This window comes from Plodia interpunctella, chromosome 9 (genome assembly GCF_027563975.2).
Source record: "Plodia interpunctella isolate USDA-ARS_2022_Savannah chromosome 9, ilPloInte3.2, whole genome shotgun sequence".
Classification (NCBI taxonomy): Eukaryota; Metazoa; Arthropoda; class Insecta; order Lepidoptera; family Pyralidae; genus Plodia; species Plodia interpunctella.
Genome location: NC_071302.1, coordinates 5,695,231 through 5,708,457, shown reverse-complemented (window position 1 = coordinate 5,708,457; position 13,227 = coordinate 5,695,231). Strand labels below are relative to the sequence as shown.

Below are 13,227 nucleotides of genomic sequence, written 5' to 3'. Positions count from 1 at the left end.
AGTTAAATAATTTTATTTCAACAAAACAAAAAATATAAAAGAATCATGCATGTGCGGTTGCAATTTCTAATATTATTGAATAAATTCATGTTTGAAGAACAGAATTTGTTAATAAGTCATTAGATACGCATCTCTACTGAGAGGCATAGCATCTCGTAGCTCGTAGCGCTACGAACTTGAGAATTGGGCTCAGAGCGTTTCGGCGCTGTCGTTACGATACTTCAATTTTCTTGAAGAAGCAATCATTTTTAAAATAAATCATTCATAATATTGACATTACGACAGTAGAGATCATTTTAAAGTCGGATAGTAAAACTAGAAAAATTGTAATGACAGCGCATCCGCATCCGTCGAAACGCTCTGAGAACAAATCAATAGCGAAAATTTGTTTTTTTTTCTTGTAATGGATAGTTTAGGAACTAAAACAACAATTTATTTTATATATTGTATTGTTTAATTGGTGTACATGGTTATGCATTACAATAATAGTTATCAATCGTTAATTCATTAAATTATGGCACTTAACTCAAATAAAATATTTAAATACATAATTTTGACAAATGTCCAATCGAAATACTATACTTATTATATGTATATTTATAGCTTGATTTTCGAGGTAAACTTAATAATAATATTCGGAATTAGTTTCTCAGTCGTTCGTTGAGTTTCGCAAGTTAACGAAAGTCTCTTTTTTACATTTCATTTTTTTTCTTAAGAAAATAAAGTTTTCAACTCAAAAAAAATATTGATCCCGATCGTAAAATATAAATTAAATTCTTACACTCATAATAATAAAATAACCTTTGTACCGATAAGGACAACTGACTCGCCACAATCTACCCAACAATACCCTAAAACGAACGCGCAGGAGTTACATAATGTCATTTTATAAAAAACATGTTCAACATTCGACAATACAAACTGTTGATAAAAACTTACGACTAACAAACTCCTCTAAAGGTTTCTAAACTGCAAGGTACATGCTTCTGCCAAGCGATTACGTGGAAGCATCGCGAAGCAAACCTCCTGAAATGTGTCCCTCGGCTAATACTTCAACGGCTATCTAGGAGTTCGATACTATAATTACATAAATAATTTGTGGAAGCATTCTCCAATGCTATGTTAAATAGACGATACACGGTACTCCTCTGCGGCAACAAGCGCACACTCACAACACAGTAACATTATTATAACTTTAATACATACAAAAGGCCACATCACATCATTCAGTCACAAAGCGCATAATACTTATTTCTAAAGTGGTAATGAGGAGTCTATGTTACAAACGAGAGATAATGAGTTACAATACTAACAGCAATATTACATTCCTAATTATTGTATTAATCTATTTTACAGTCCTAATTTGTGTCAACAGTCGCCCATCCTATAATAATGAGATTTTCCGTGCCGACAAGCCTCTTGTTTCTTTGATCGCAGCTGGCAAGAGTTTGCGTCTCCGCTTTGAGAAAGACATCTTCAATATAATTTCGTTAACTGCAATCAGCACTAGACTCGCTAATGCTGATTCGAGCACGACGGACTAAAGGAGGAACTGTATCGTGCATTCAAAGATTTGTTACAAATTTTGATCTCTAATTTCACTACTAACAATAATTTTCATATAATACGTAGGTAATATGTACAATTTAGGACTACATCGATAAAATACACAATTGATGAGTACAATAAACGTTACACTATGAGTATTTTTGCGAATATCATCCCATATTAAAGTCGTCTTTCCAACTTGAGCAATACAAATTCATACCAAAATATCTTCTCTTCTATCCGCAATAAGCAGTGATATGCATTATTACAATATCAACCAAGATTTCTAGCATTAAGCGAAATTTCATAAGTATTTTATAGAATGTGGTGCGGCAAAATGAACAACTGCAGTTCTTAAGTCAAAGAACGAAGGTTCATATTGCTGTGTTGGGTTGAGGATATGAATTGAGGAGAGGCGCATGCGATTAGTTGAAGACAGTTTGTTAAGCGCCAACACCATATGATATCAACTTGTAGGCGAGCCCTAAGGAAAGGGTGTAGGGAATGGTGATGTTAGCGATGAATGATAGTTACCGCCGCCTAATACTGCTGTATTTCGAATGAGATTATGAAGACCACTGACCGTGAGGGAAGGTATTCTAGGATTGGTTGCATGCTGTTATTGAGATCGTGAGTTAAGCACGTATCCGTGATCAATGTTATATTAAACTGAATACTGCACCACACCATTTACTATTTATCTACATAAACCTTAAATTTCATATTGATCTTGTTTCTGGATTCATTATATTCATTTAATATATGTTAAGTTACTATAATACACTAAATTTCAATATCATATGATACATTTCGTTAACTTTAAAGGGGTAATTTAGACATCAATCCACATCGAATAATAACATTTATCTAAACATTGAAATAAATAGATGTCTTTCTCTCAGCGGAGATGAATTTGGATAAATTTTGTTCTTATGTGTACGAGATTTCACTCTTAGATTAATGTAAATATTTATCTATATCACATCCCATTGGAGACACATTTACTGAACCACACGACCGAACTAATTTCAGTATTTACACAGTCCAAGACCCGTTCACTAAAACGTAAGACTAGATTTTACTACGAATGAGAATTTGAGATGCAGTGATGTTTCATGTTAGTATTCGAAAGTACAAATAAATTGCAAAAGGGTAACGTCAAATTAAATAACTTTTTACACATGAAAGTATACATGAAATCTTAAATTGATATATGTACAAAGCAGAGTCCATTTCAAATTGTAAAGTTCCAAACTGGTTCTAGCGATACACTTCACGCACTCCACGCACTCGACCAATATAAAGTTCCACATTCACATTTTGTTCGTTACTTATAATCTCAACTGTATATCAAAACACTTCAAATAAGGATGTCATTTACGTATACGTAGAACTAAAATGTGTAATAATGTTGTAAATTTTAACAGAATTACGATTGTGTGAATAACAAATTGTATTAACTAAAATTCATATTTTTTAGTTCGCATTAAAAAATCAGTATTTACGCCCTGAAAAAATGATGTGGATTGGTTATTCACTAAAATCAAATTTGAAAAAAATGACTTGCAACACTATAGTTGAGATGATATGCACTTGACTGAGCAAGATCACAAGCTAATGCTGGGTGGCCAGTGTGCGCCAGCTGGGCCGCCAGCCGCGCCAGCATCAGGCCTCCTCCAGCACGGCGTCGCGCGGCACCAGCCCCTTCTGCTCCCCGCGGCAGCACAGCAGGTACTGGTCGTCTACTTCCAGGATCATGCGCAGGCGCTCGCCCTCGTTGAAGGCGAGATGGCCCGAATCTGATGGCAATCGGTGCCACAGTGTTCTTACGTATCTGAAATTATTTTTATTATGTAGAAGATATGCTTTTAGGGGCCATGGGTTCATGAGAACCTGGCCTTTTGAGGCATTCATGGGGGCAAAACCAATATGTGAAAAATAAAATCTTTGTTTAGCAATATGAGCCAGGTAAACGTTTCCCTGTAAATTAGTGGAGATCTCTAATAGATAAAATTGGGCAGTAAATAAAATCACTTCAAATTTTTACAAATCACTTCAAATTTTATAGAGTAAAATTGGTATGAATCATGAAACCAACCGACACTATTAAGAACCTTTTTATGCAATGCAATTCAACTTTTGTATCGGATTGAGGTTATGCATACCAAAATATTACACGCGCAAGAAGGAGAGGATGGATGAGATTCACGGATAAAAAAAGACAGCAACAAATGTATGTACTTTTTGTGTCAAAAAGTTCCTGCAGCTTGGTTTCTGGAGCCCTAATATATTGGATACCTAATATACTGGAGTATTATCTATAGCTGATTGGGTATGAACTGACTTGTGTTTGTGGTGCGCGGATGCGGGCGGCGTGGAGCGGCCGCGCGCGGCGGAGGAGGACGCGGCGCGGCGCGGCGCGGGCGTCGCGGCCGGCGCGCGCCCGTACGGCAGCGACGACGGCCGCGGCGTCGGCGTCCACTGTCCGCCGTCCACGCGCGACGTCCTACACCACACGGACTATGTTACTCTTTGTCTATGGCTCAATTGTTTTGTTACTACCCGTAACATTTTTTGAAAATTTTGTACCAATTATAATTAGCCCACTATCAACCCTCATTCAACTCATTCGTCGTACAAAATTTATTGTTACCAAATAAATAATGGCATATTTTTATATAAGTAATGAATAAGAAAACCACCTCACGAGCACCCTTAATAGAAGTATTAATATTAATCACTCGTCAAATATTTAATAACATCCTGTATGCGGTACAAAGGTCAATTCCGGAGTCACGGGTATCTCTCTCATTTGGACGCTTTCCCCGTTATGCTTCCCCTATCCAACCATTTCCTATAAACCCAAAAGGAAAGTTACAACAAACTCAAACAATAGAAAAGTGGCCCTATGTTCATTAATAATTTTAAGACATGCGTGATTAATTCATATCAACTAACCAAAATCTCTAAAATTGTCATATTGTAAAATTAAGCTATATACCTATTAAAATCATTTGTTAAGTGAATCATGCGTCATGCTATTTAATGTTATTCATATATAACAATGGTTACGTCAGCATCGTTAGTCGTATGTTACCCATAAAGTACATACGGCGATTTCTTAGCAACAGTGATGTTTTTAGGAACTGTGACATCTATGGATAGCCTTGGTCGAGCTTTTGTTTCTGGTTTCTTCATCGTTGTCTCTGGCTGAGTTCTGGAGATTGTGCATAGACATTTGAGGTAAAGCGTCTAAAAGTACTAAAGTACAGAAAAATAGTCCCAGTGTTTAAAATAAAAATCCTTGAAATTGTGCCAGCATTAAGAAATAACGGTGTGACATAAAATAAAAAAGTTATTTAAAATCTAACTATATAAAAGCACGATAGAAATGTAACCCATCACCTATAAAAAAAGAAAAAAGATGTATAGTTCTACATATCTTTTAAACGCCGTCCTTTTGACGTCATAGTATGATACGATGACTGCTATTTACTAGTTGATTAATAGGATTCAATTGACACGGTCAAATTATCACAGGACTTGGCTAGAACGTGAAAACTTCCGTTGCCTATTTGATGTTGCCGTGATATCTTATGTATTTGCTTGTTTTGTACACCACACTAAAGTGTAGGTATATGTAATTTAATCTACGACGAATCTGGAATAATACCACTTCGGTCGTCATTAAATAATTTTTATGACAACCGAAGTGGTATTATTCTCGTTCGCGACTAGTTGTGGATAAGGAAAAAATGTTCCACGGGTAAAGGTACTTTTAGTCATTTTTTAGTTGCGCGCATATTTCTGTGATCTGCTACTCAAAACTATTCAGATAAAAATAAAAACACATACAAAAACCGTCTATGAGGTAGGTTTAGGACGGGCCTCGACCGAAGTTGTCCTGTGCGGGAGTGTAGTGTTAAACAACTAAAGATAGTTCAGAAATTCTATTGGTTGTTTGTAACTTTGCAGCAGCATAATTATGTCGAGTTACAGCCTTAACCGTGAAATGTCACAAAATGATGATAATTAAGTAGTTACAATACCTGTTGGCAGGCTGCGGCCGCTTGTTGAGGGCGGCGAGAGGGGGCCTCGCGGGCGCGCGGGGGGCGCACGACGTGGGCGAGCTGCCCTTGCGCACCGCCACGGGGATGCCGCTGGTACAATACATCAATTATCAAATTATGGTCCTTTGAAGATGAAGGTTTAAATGATTAAACTGAGATTACGGCCAAATGCTACCAATAAGCTTTGTCAAAGATCTAAAGACTATTTGCAGACATGTAAGTGAACCTCCATAAAATACAGAAATCTTTTTATCTAGCCACTAAGAATACGTCAAAATACAAGACTCCATTTTTAAATATGAAAAATTGCGATTAATAATTTTCAACTTTGGTGAGGTTGCAAATTCAAACTAACCGGTGAGTGTTCTTTGCCGGTGAGGTTAGCGCGGGCGCTTGCGGCCGCACGGGCGACGACACCGGCCGCGGGATCTTAGAGCCGCGCGACGCTGCTGGCGAAGTCTCGCCTAAAAATTAATTAATAAAACATTAAAAACTACTTTTCGTTATGAATTTATAGCAAAAATAGTGTCTCTGTCCTTCTCCTTTCAAACATATAGGTAGTTGGGAATTAAAATGGTTAGAATCAAAATGTAGTTTCAAAACATCCGTGTGACTGGTTCAATGGGAAATCATAGTCAGCTCGAATCACAACTTGTTTTGTTTGTATTTCACACAGATGTTTTATGTGAGATGTTAGTACATATGGCTTACACCACGACTAGTACTAAGACATCAAACATAATCTTCATAATATTATTTTTATAACTACTCATAATAAACTCCTCTTGAAAACCAAATCGTAATTTTAACACCCGGTCTGAAAATCTAAAACACCGAGGAAAGAAAGTAACAGTTCTCACAGAAAGTGAAGGCCCAAGACGACTTGGGCAGAAATGGTCTGATATATATTTTTCGACGATTTTTTTTCGACTATATTGTATTTAAATTGTATATAACCTCGTACTTTAATATTTTAATCATGTTTCAACTGAATACTTCTGAGCATGTGTTGCGAAAAGTCTGTGGAAAAAAAAGTTCATGTCGTCAGATCTGTCCACTTAGGAAGTCGGACCACGTGGCCGTGGGGCGTGTTCTCATGACACTGGACATGTCTGACATGGGATAGGTAAGACTAAATAATAAAAGTTTATAAAACAGTAGCTGAGTTACCTGAGGGTGTACCCGGGTCGTTGCTGAGCAGTTCCCACTTGAGCTGCAGCCTGCGGAACTTGCCTCCGGAGCCGCCGCCGGTGTTGCCGCTCGCGCCGCTCCCCGCTGATCCTGGCCGCCATTGCTCTTCTCCGCTGCAGTCCAACTGGAATATACGACGAAATTATGAAATTTAACATGAAGTTGGTAATTCAATTCCAGTTAATCATGATTTGGGAAATATGAACTCGGCTTCATTTGTATCAAATTAAAGGGGATAATTTATGATATTTTTTTATTCATAAAATAACATTTTGAAAATTGGTAGCAAGTGAAATTTATTATAGTAATAAAGATATAATGAACGTGACAAACAAAATAAATAGGCAGAAACAACCTCCTTTATGAATACCAAACCAAATGTGAATAAAGAAATAACAAGGACGTAACATATATAACATAATCAACTTACTCGCAAAGTAATGGTGCCACAAGCAAAAAGCATAACGTGGACAATTGAAATGATCAAAATAAAAGTTATATCGCTGTAACAAAATAAAACAAAGCACACTCAGTAAGGTCCACACAAAGCCCCTCTAGGTTACCTTAGTGTCAGTGATGGCTGCCTTTACCGAGGGTTTGTTGTTCTCAAGACTATCTGTGTAGTCGTCACTGTCGTCAAATACGAGCCGGTCAAATGCTTGCATTAATTTCGACCCTAGCTGAACCCCAGACCACCTTCTGTTGGTCTCCAATTCTATTCTGCTATTGTTCGGACACATATCATAGCCAATTGTCGACGGGTTCACACACGACCGGGGCCTATTCTTTTCAACAGTCGTTTTCACGTTTGCTGAGTCATTCAATAGATCTGGGGTCGACGGTTCCTTATTCTTTGGCTCTTTGTGCCTCATTATGACACTGTTCTGACAATCATCGCTTGACAGACCACTGGACTGCATAGACCGGACCAACTTCAGCAAGTTCCGCTGGTTCAGTGTGAGAGGCGGGGTGTTAATCGAGGTGGGCTGTTAAATATATCAAAGTCTTTTTAGCATCATGCATCATGCCGTTAGTTCGTTACGACCTTGGCTAGGCCTTGATATCGATTACACCTTACACCTTTATTTGCATTTTATGAAAGCTGTGCACGAAACGCGAACATAACCTCGCTTAGACAATATCGACGCGGTGATTTGTGATCCGTAAGCACATGCATTAAACAATAAAATGCAAATAAAGCGATGGCTGCTCGGGTAAACGACGGCAGTTTGGTTCTGGTAGTTTTATAGACAGACAACACGTTACCATATACCTACTTACCCGAGGAAGTAAATTTGATTAGATATATGTGTTTTATGGAATGTTAAATAAGAATGTTGTAAGAACGTTTAGGTACATAAAATCAAAGAGAACTTACTCGACTGGCAGCGCGCATATCACTCTCGATTTTCTTGAAGCTTCTATGTAGTTCTCTCATTTCGAACATGAGGTCGAGGGAGAAGGGCAGCAGTTTAAGTGGCTCGAGGCTAGCCAGCAAGGTATCCAACAGAGCCCGGCAGCGCGGCTCGCCCACGCAGCCCGCTAGCATGATGGAGTCGGGGCCGTAGTGTTTGCCGAGAATTGATTCCCGAGTCCGCACGTACGACACCCAAGCATCCACTGATTGTGAGCTGGTTAAATATTTTGAAATAAGACATGAGTAGAGCCCCAGATAAAAATATAATTTTAATTATTTTACTTGGAAAATAAACAGCGTACATATGCGTACTGTGCTACTAAATGTTACGTTAAGTTACCTAGATATAGATAGTAAAGTACAACAATTTAAATTTGTCATTAGATTACGAAACTTTTCGTTTAATAAACAACGATGGGCCATTTATTTTTATTAATTTATTGGTTATCTCCGTATTTACTGCCCACAGTACAATAAAGGAAGAGAGCGATTTATAAATTCTAGAGCTAGCATGTCCAACTCCAAGTAAATGGATTTGCCCTGAATTGATCGATGTACTCGTTAGTCAATACTCACTTCAGAAGGCCCAAAATGAATGCATTGAACTTGACCAGCCCTTCAGTTACTGCGTCTTCGCTATTAATTCTAAGTACCAGTTCATTGAGGGATTTTGTTATTGGACCTAAAATATCAATTAGTTTATTAATATACAAAAGTCTACATACCAAGCATTGACTTAAAATATCGGATACAAAATCTATGAATCCAATAATACCATTAATAGGCATCATAATGTGATTTGCGCCTTCCTTTGAGTAAAGATATCAGTTAATTAGTTCCATAAATAGCATAATTACATTATTTTATTTAGTAAACACACAATCATTACAAAATGACTGATCCTATTTCGATAAGAATATACTATACTTCAATAAGTGTGTTAAGTTACATAATTAACATCTAAAAAGATATAGATAATTGTGTGTAGTTGACATTAAGGACAAGGGCGATGTCTTACCTTGCCTCGCTGTGGCTTCGACCATTTGCCAGACTGAGTTATTTACGGCTCCGAACGATGTCTCGATATTTTCCTTGAGGCCATCTCTGAAGATTGCATATAATGCAGGGCACAAAGCATTTAATGCGATCTTCGCACACGCTGGAGACTGTTTAGAATCTCCTAAGAATGCCAGCTCAGCTTGATCAGTGGCCGAAGAGAAATGCTGGATCAACATTTCAACCGCATCCGTCACATTAGAAACAAGAGCTGAAATGTAACAGAAGTTGATAAAACCATATGCATTTTTGTATTGAGAAAATAAACCAAGAAAATTAAATTTGTGTCTACCTCTTTTTTGTGACACGTCAATAAAATCATATTTCCCTCTTCCTTCTTGATGAACTGGACTTCCGAATTCATCTGGACTAATTTCTGCTTCTTCGCATATCGGTATTTCAGCTAAGTTTTTAGCCTGTGATATAAATACGGCATAAATGTAGTGGCAATAAACACAAAGTAACGTTGTAATTATTCAATTATTCAGCCATTATTTTGAAGTATGGGTTATAATATAACAAAATACAATAAAAAATATCAAAATAAAGTTAAAATAAATAAAATAATGTAGTAAAAAAAATAAAAAACAAAAAGAAAAAACCAAAGGTACTCACAGAAATCTACGGGCAATGACGTGAGCAGAATATATAAATGGTTACCTGGTAAAGTCTCTGCGGAATCACTGCAGAGATATTAGGTGAATTGGGCGGAGTGGTCACTCCTTTCAATTCTTCTACTGACTTCAGTTGCGTCTGATGACCTTCAACTTGAGCCTCTGACTTGTGCGCAAAGCTCACAGACTTCTTGTTACAACTACTGCCACCAGATTCCATGGATCTCTGATTTTCTTCTTGAGACCGTTTCATTTGCAAAAATTTCGCTACTTGGCTTCTTACCTTTTGCACTTGATTTTGATCCCATGCTTCCATGTCTTGGCATTGAACTCCACTAAGCTTCAAGAATTCTTCTAATTGTTGCAAGTCAGCACTACTAATAAGTGCACTTGGTGGTGGAAATTCCATATATTCAATTTTCTTTGTTCTAGGTTTAGGCAATGGAGGTGTGTGTGGTCTATGATATTTTATTTCATTAGATTTTCCTGATTCTAAGCTACTTTCAGTACCAACTCCCTCGTCATGATAATACTCATTATAATCAGCATCTTTCTCCGCTGCATCAAGAAACTGTTGTGAAAGTCTCTTTGCTGCTAAATCATTATTTTTCTTATAGTCCAAATTATGATTTTGGAGATAATATGGTTCTTGCAATGAACGTCGTTTCGTTTTGTGTTCTGTTGTGGCTGTCATACCAACGACTGGATCCTGTGCAAAATCATCCATTTCAAACATACTGTATCTTTTAGAATGTGAACTTGATTTTCGTGTTTTGTCCATTGATTTTCGTAGTATACTCTTTGGTAGTGGTGGTCTTGGGGGTGCCAGTTCACCTTGTTTAGCAATTCGATTCTGATCTGCCAATGAAAGAGACCGTTTTGGGATTGCAGGATTAGTTCTTTGTAAATCATTATTAACACAACTTGCTTCAGAGCTGGTTGCACTATCGTAACGGTATACAAACAGAGGGTTAAAGTTACCTGCGGGTGCAGGACTGTTATGAGCTGAAGAATCAGTTAGCATAGTTGAAGAGCCTCGATAACCGGAAGATGGTTGAGTGGCTGTACTAGAACTTGAAGATACTGCAGTATTATTTCCCGCTAAATTATTGCAATCACAGCTCATCGGTCTATTTTTGGACTTAGATGAAGGTACAGCAGTGCAGTACTTATCTCTACATTTTATCAATCCTTCTTTTTCCTTTAGGTGTTGCATAACTTCAGGCAATTCTGATAACATTTGCTTACATTCAATAGGCAACAAAAAGTTTAAAGAGTCCCAATCTTTGATATGACTGACGCCTTTCTTTTTTAGCATCTCAAAATCGTTGCACGAAAACGGTCTCTTTCCTTTACCTTGTAATCTGGTTCTTTTATTATTGCTTGGTTTTGATAGATTTACTGGTACTGGATTTAAGTAAATGTTGGGTCTACCATTTAAAAAGCTAATGTCTGGTAGAGTGTAACTTGGATACAAGACATACACTGGTTTTTCAAAGTCTCCTTCTTTTAGCTTTTGAAGAAAAGACGGTTCAACAACCTTAACCAATTCTCGATCATGGGATATCGTTGATATTTGCAAACTAGAAGTTTGCATACTTTTATCAATAGTAGCAGCTTCTAAGTGCGTGGAAGTTGATTTGTGATCACAATGATCTCGATGCAGAATTTTATTCATTCTTGTGATTTGAGTACCATCAGACTCGGAACAGCTTGAAATACTGACGCTTGTAGCAGAAGATTGAGAAGAGTATGATTTTCTATTACTTCTAAGTTTAGATGGACTATTCGTAAGATTGATATTTGCTCTTTTGATATGAGGTTTATTTACTGTGGCATATAAATTAGTTTCACTATCACTTAGTTTACATCCATCTGCTGTTTCTTCTTCTTCTAATAAAACGTTGTCGTATACTTTATTGCTGTAAGGATTCTGAACATCTTCGTAAACAATATCTTCCTCAACATTGCTTGGTAATTCCACTTGTGGTCGTTCTATAATTTTTAATTCAACTTTAGTTTCTCCAATAGAATCTCCGCTTTCACCACCAGAACTAGACGGCCAACATTCAGACCTATCAAGTTGATCCATATTAACTATACCATCATTGCTCATACTTTTTTGTTTCATGAACAATTTTACTAAATTGAACTGTTGTTTGGGTTGACTTTTATCAGTTGATGTCTGATTTTCCGTCGAAGAAGTGCTCATGGGTTCTGAATGTTGACTTCCTTGTGTAGAACGATTTTGTGATACGTCATACACTTTCATACAGATTGAAGTGCCTGTTAGTCTTTGGTTAGCCGAGAAAGAATCGACCTGTAGAAATAAAATTGTTAACTAGTATCTAATAAGTATCACAAATAAGGTCAAGTGTAATTAGACTTTCTTGTTTTGTTTACGCTTGAACTTACCGTTGAATTGCTGAGAGCAGCTGAATTAATGGAACTGCTCATTAGTTTTTTTCTATATAGATTTGGCAAACTTTGGCTCTTAATAACTGAGTTGTTCATCTCATTTGTAGCATCCGTTGGCTCGTTTGAATCTTCATTATTATTTCCAGATGGGTGTCTATAACATAATATTTTTCACGGTTAAACAATAGTAAGATAAACTTTATTACACCGTGTTGAAATAGAATAATCTGAATTACACTTACCTCCTTAAGGGTGACTGACTGCTTTGTTTCTTAAGCTTACTCCAAGTAGTTAATCCTAAATCGCTTTTTGCCATAGACGTCGTTAGCTTATTAGTTATCTTCTTACATCTTTCTAATAATTCTAAGTTCCTGCGCGTTCTTTCATCGTTATCTAAAACTAAGTTCTCATCTTCTTTGCCTGGTTTGTCTGAAAATGGCCATTATGAAAATAGACTTATAATTCTACTTCTAATTCAGCTTTATTTAGCTTATCAGTAATTGTGAATCAGAGAACGACTTACGTAAAATATTTGAAAGAGAAGTAAACAATCGCTCAGAACAGGAAATGTCTTAGTTTACGACGTAATTATGAATAAACTTGATACAGTTATTGCCTCGAACAAACTTTGACTCATGTCAAATACAAATTCAAAATTCTTTATTCAATTTAGGATGATATACATCACTTATTGACGTCAAAAAAATTACTTAAACTAAGTCTACTGCCGGCTTCCAAAGCGCAGATGAAGAAGAAGCGGCGCAACAAACTTCACGGCAGCCTTTTCTCCAAGGACGTCAATTAACAAATATAGGTCTTATACATATATTAAAAATTAGGAGGACGAATTTACATCATTATTAAAAATGTCAAAATTTGAATGAATAAATAAAAGTTGTATTTCCAATAAAAT

At 36.8% G+C, this 13,227-nt stretch overlaps 1 protein-coding gene across 12 annotated transcripts in view; it reads right to left on the bottom strand.

Moving 5' to 3' along the window:
- Window positions 1-431: 431 nt before the first annotated feature.
- The window catches only part of LOC128672725 (uncharacterized protein), a 63,302-nt gene continuing 50,506 nt past the window's right edge, over window positions 432-13,227 (bottom strand). For 6 of the 12 annotated variants that reach the window (XM_053750065.1, XM_053750061.1, XM_053750060.2 and 3 more), the window contains 14 exons: window positions 12,557-12,743; window positions 12,312-12,468; window positions 10,180-12,216; window positions 9,575-9,698; window positions 9,245-9,493; window positions 8,803-8,908; window positions 8,188-8,440; window positions 7,373-7,795; window positions 6,789-6,933; window positions 5,974-6,082; window positions 5,598-5,708; window positions 4,661-4,765; window positions 3,893-4,054; window positions 432-3,382 (listed from right to left, as the gene is read on the bottom strand). In XM_053750065.1, the coding sequence (XP_053606040.1) occupies window positions 3,214-3,382; window positions 3,893-4,054; window positions 4,661-4,765; window positions 5,598-5,708; window positions 5,974-6,082; window positions 6,789-6,933; window positions 7,373-7,795; window positions 8,188-8,440; window positions 8,803-8,908; window positions 9,245-9,493; window positions 9,575-9,698; window positions 10,180-12,216; window positions 12,312-12,468; window positions 12,557-12,743 (4,337 nt within the window). In that variant the 3' untranslated portion in view covers window positions 432-3,213. Of the gene's footprint in view, window positions 3,383-3,892; window positions 4,055-4,660; window positions 4,766-5,597; window positions 5,709-5,973; window positions 6,083-6,788; window positions 6,934-7,372; window positions 7,796-8,187; window positions 8,441-8,802; window positions 8,909-9,244; window positions 9,494-9,574; window positions 9,699-9,942; window positions 12,217-12,311; window positions 12,469-12,556; window positions 12,744-13,227 lie in introns of all 12 variants that reach the window. The other 6 variants (XM_053750059.2, XM_053750055.2, XM_053750057.1 and 3 more) reach the window with 3 other exon arrangements.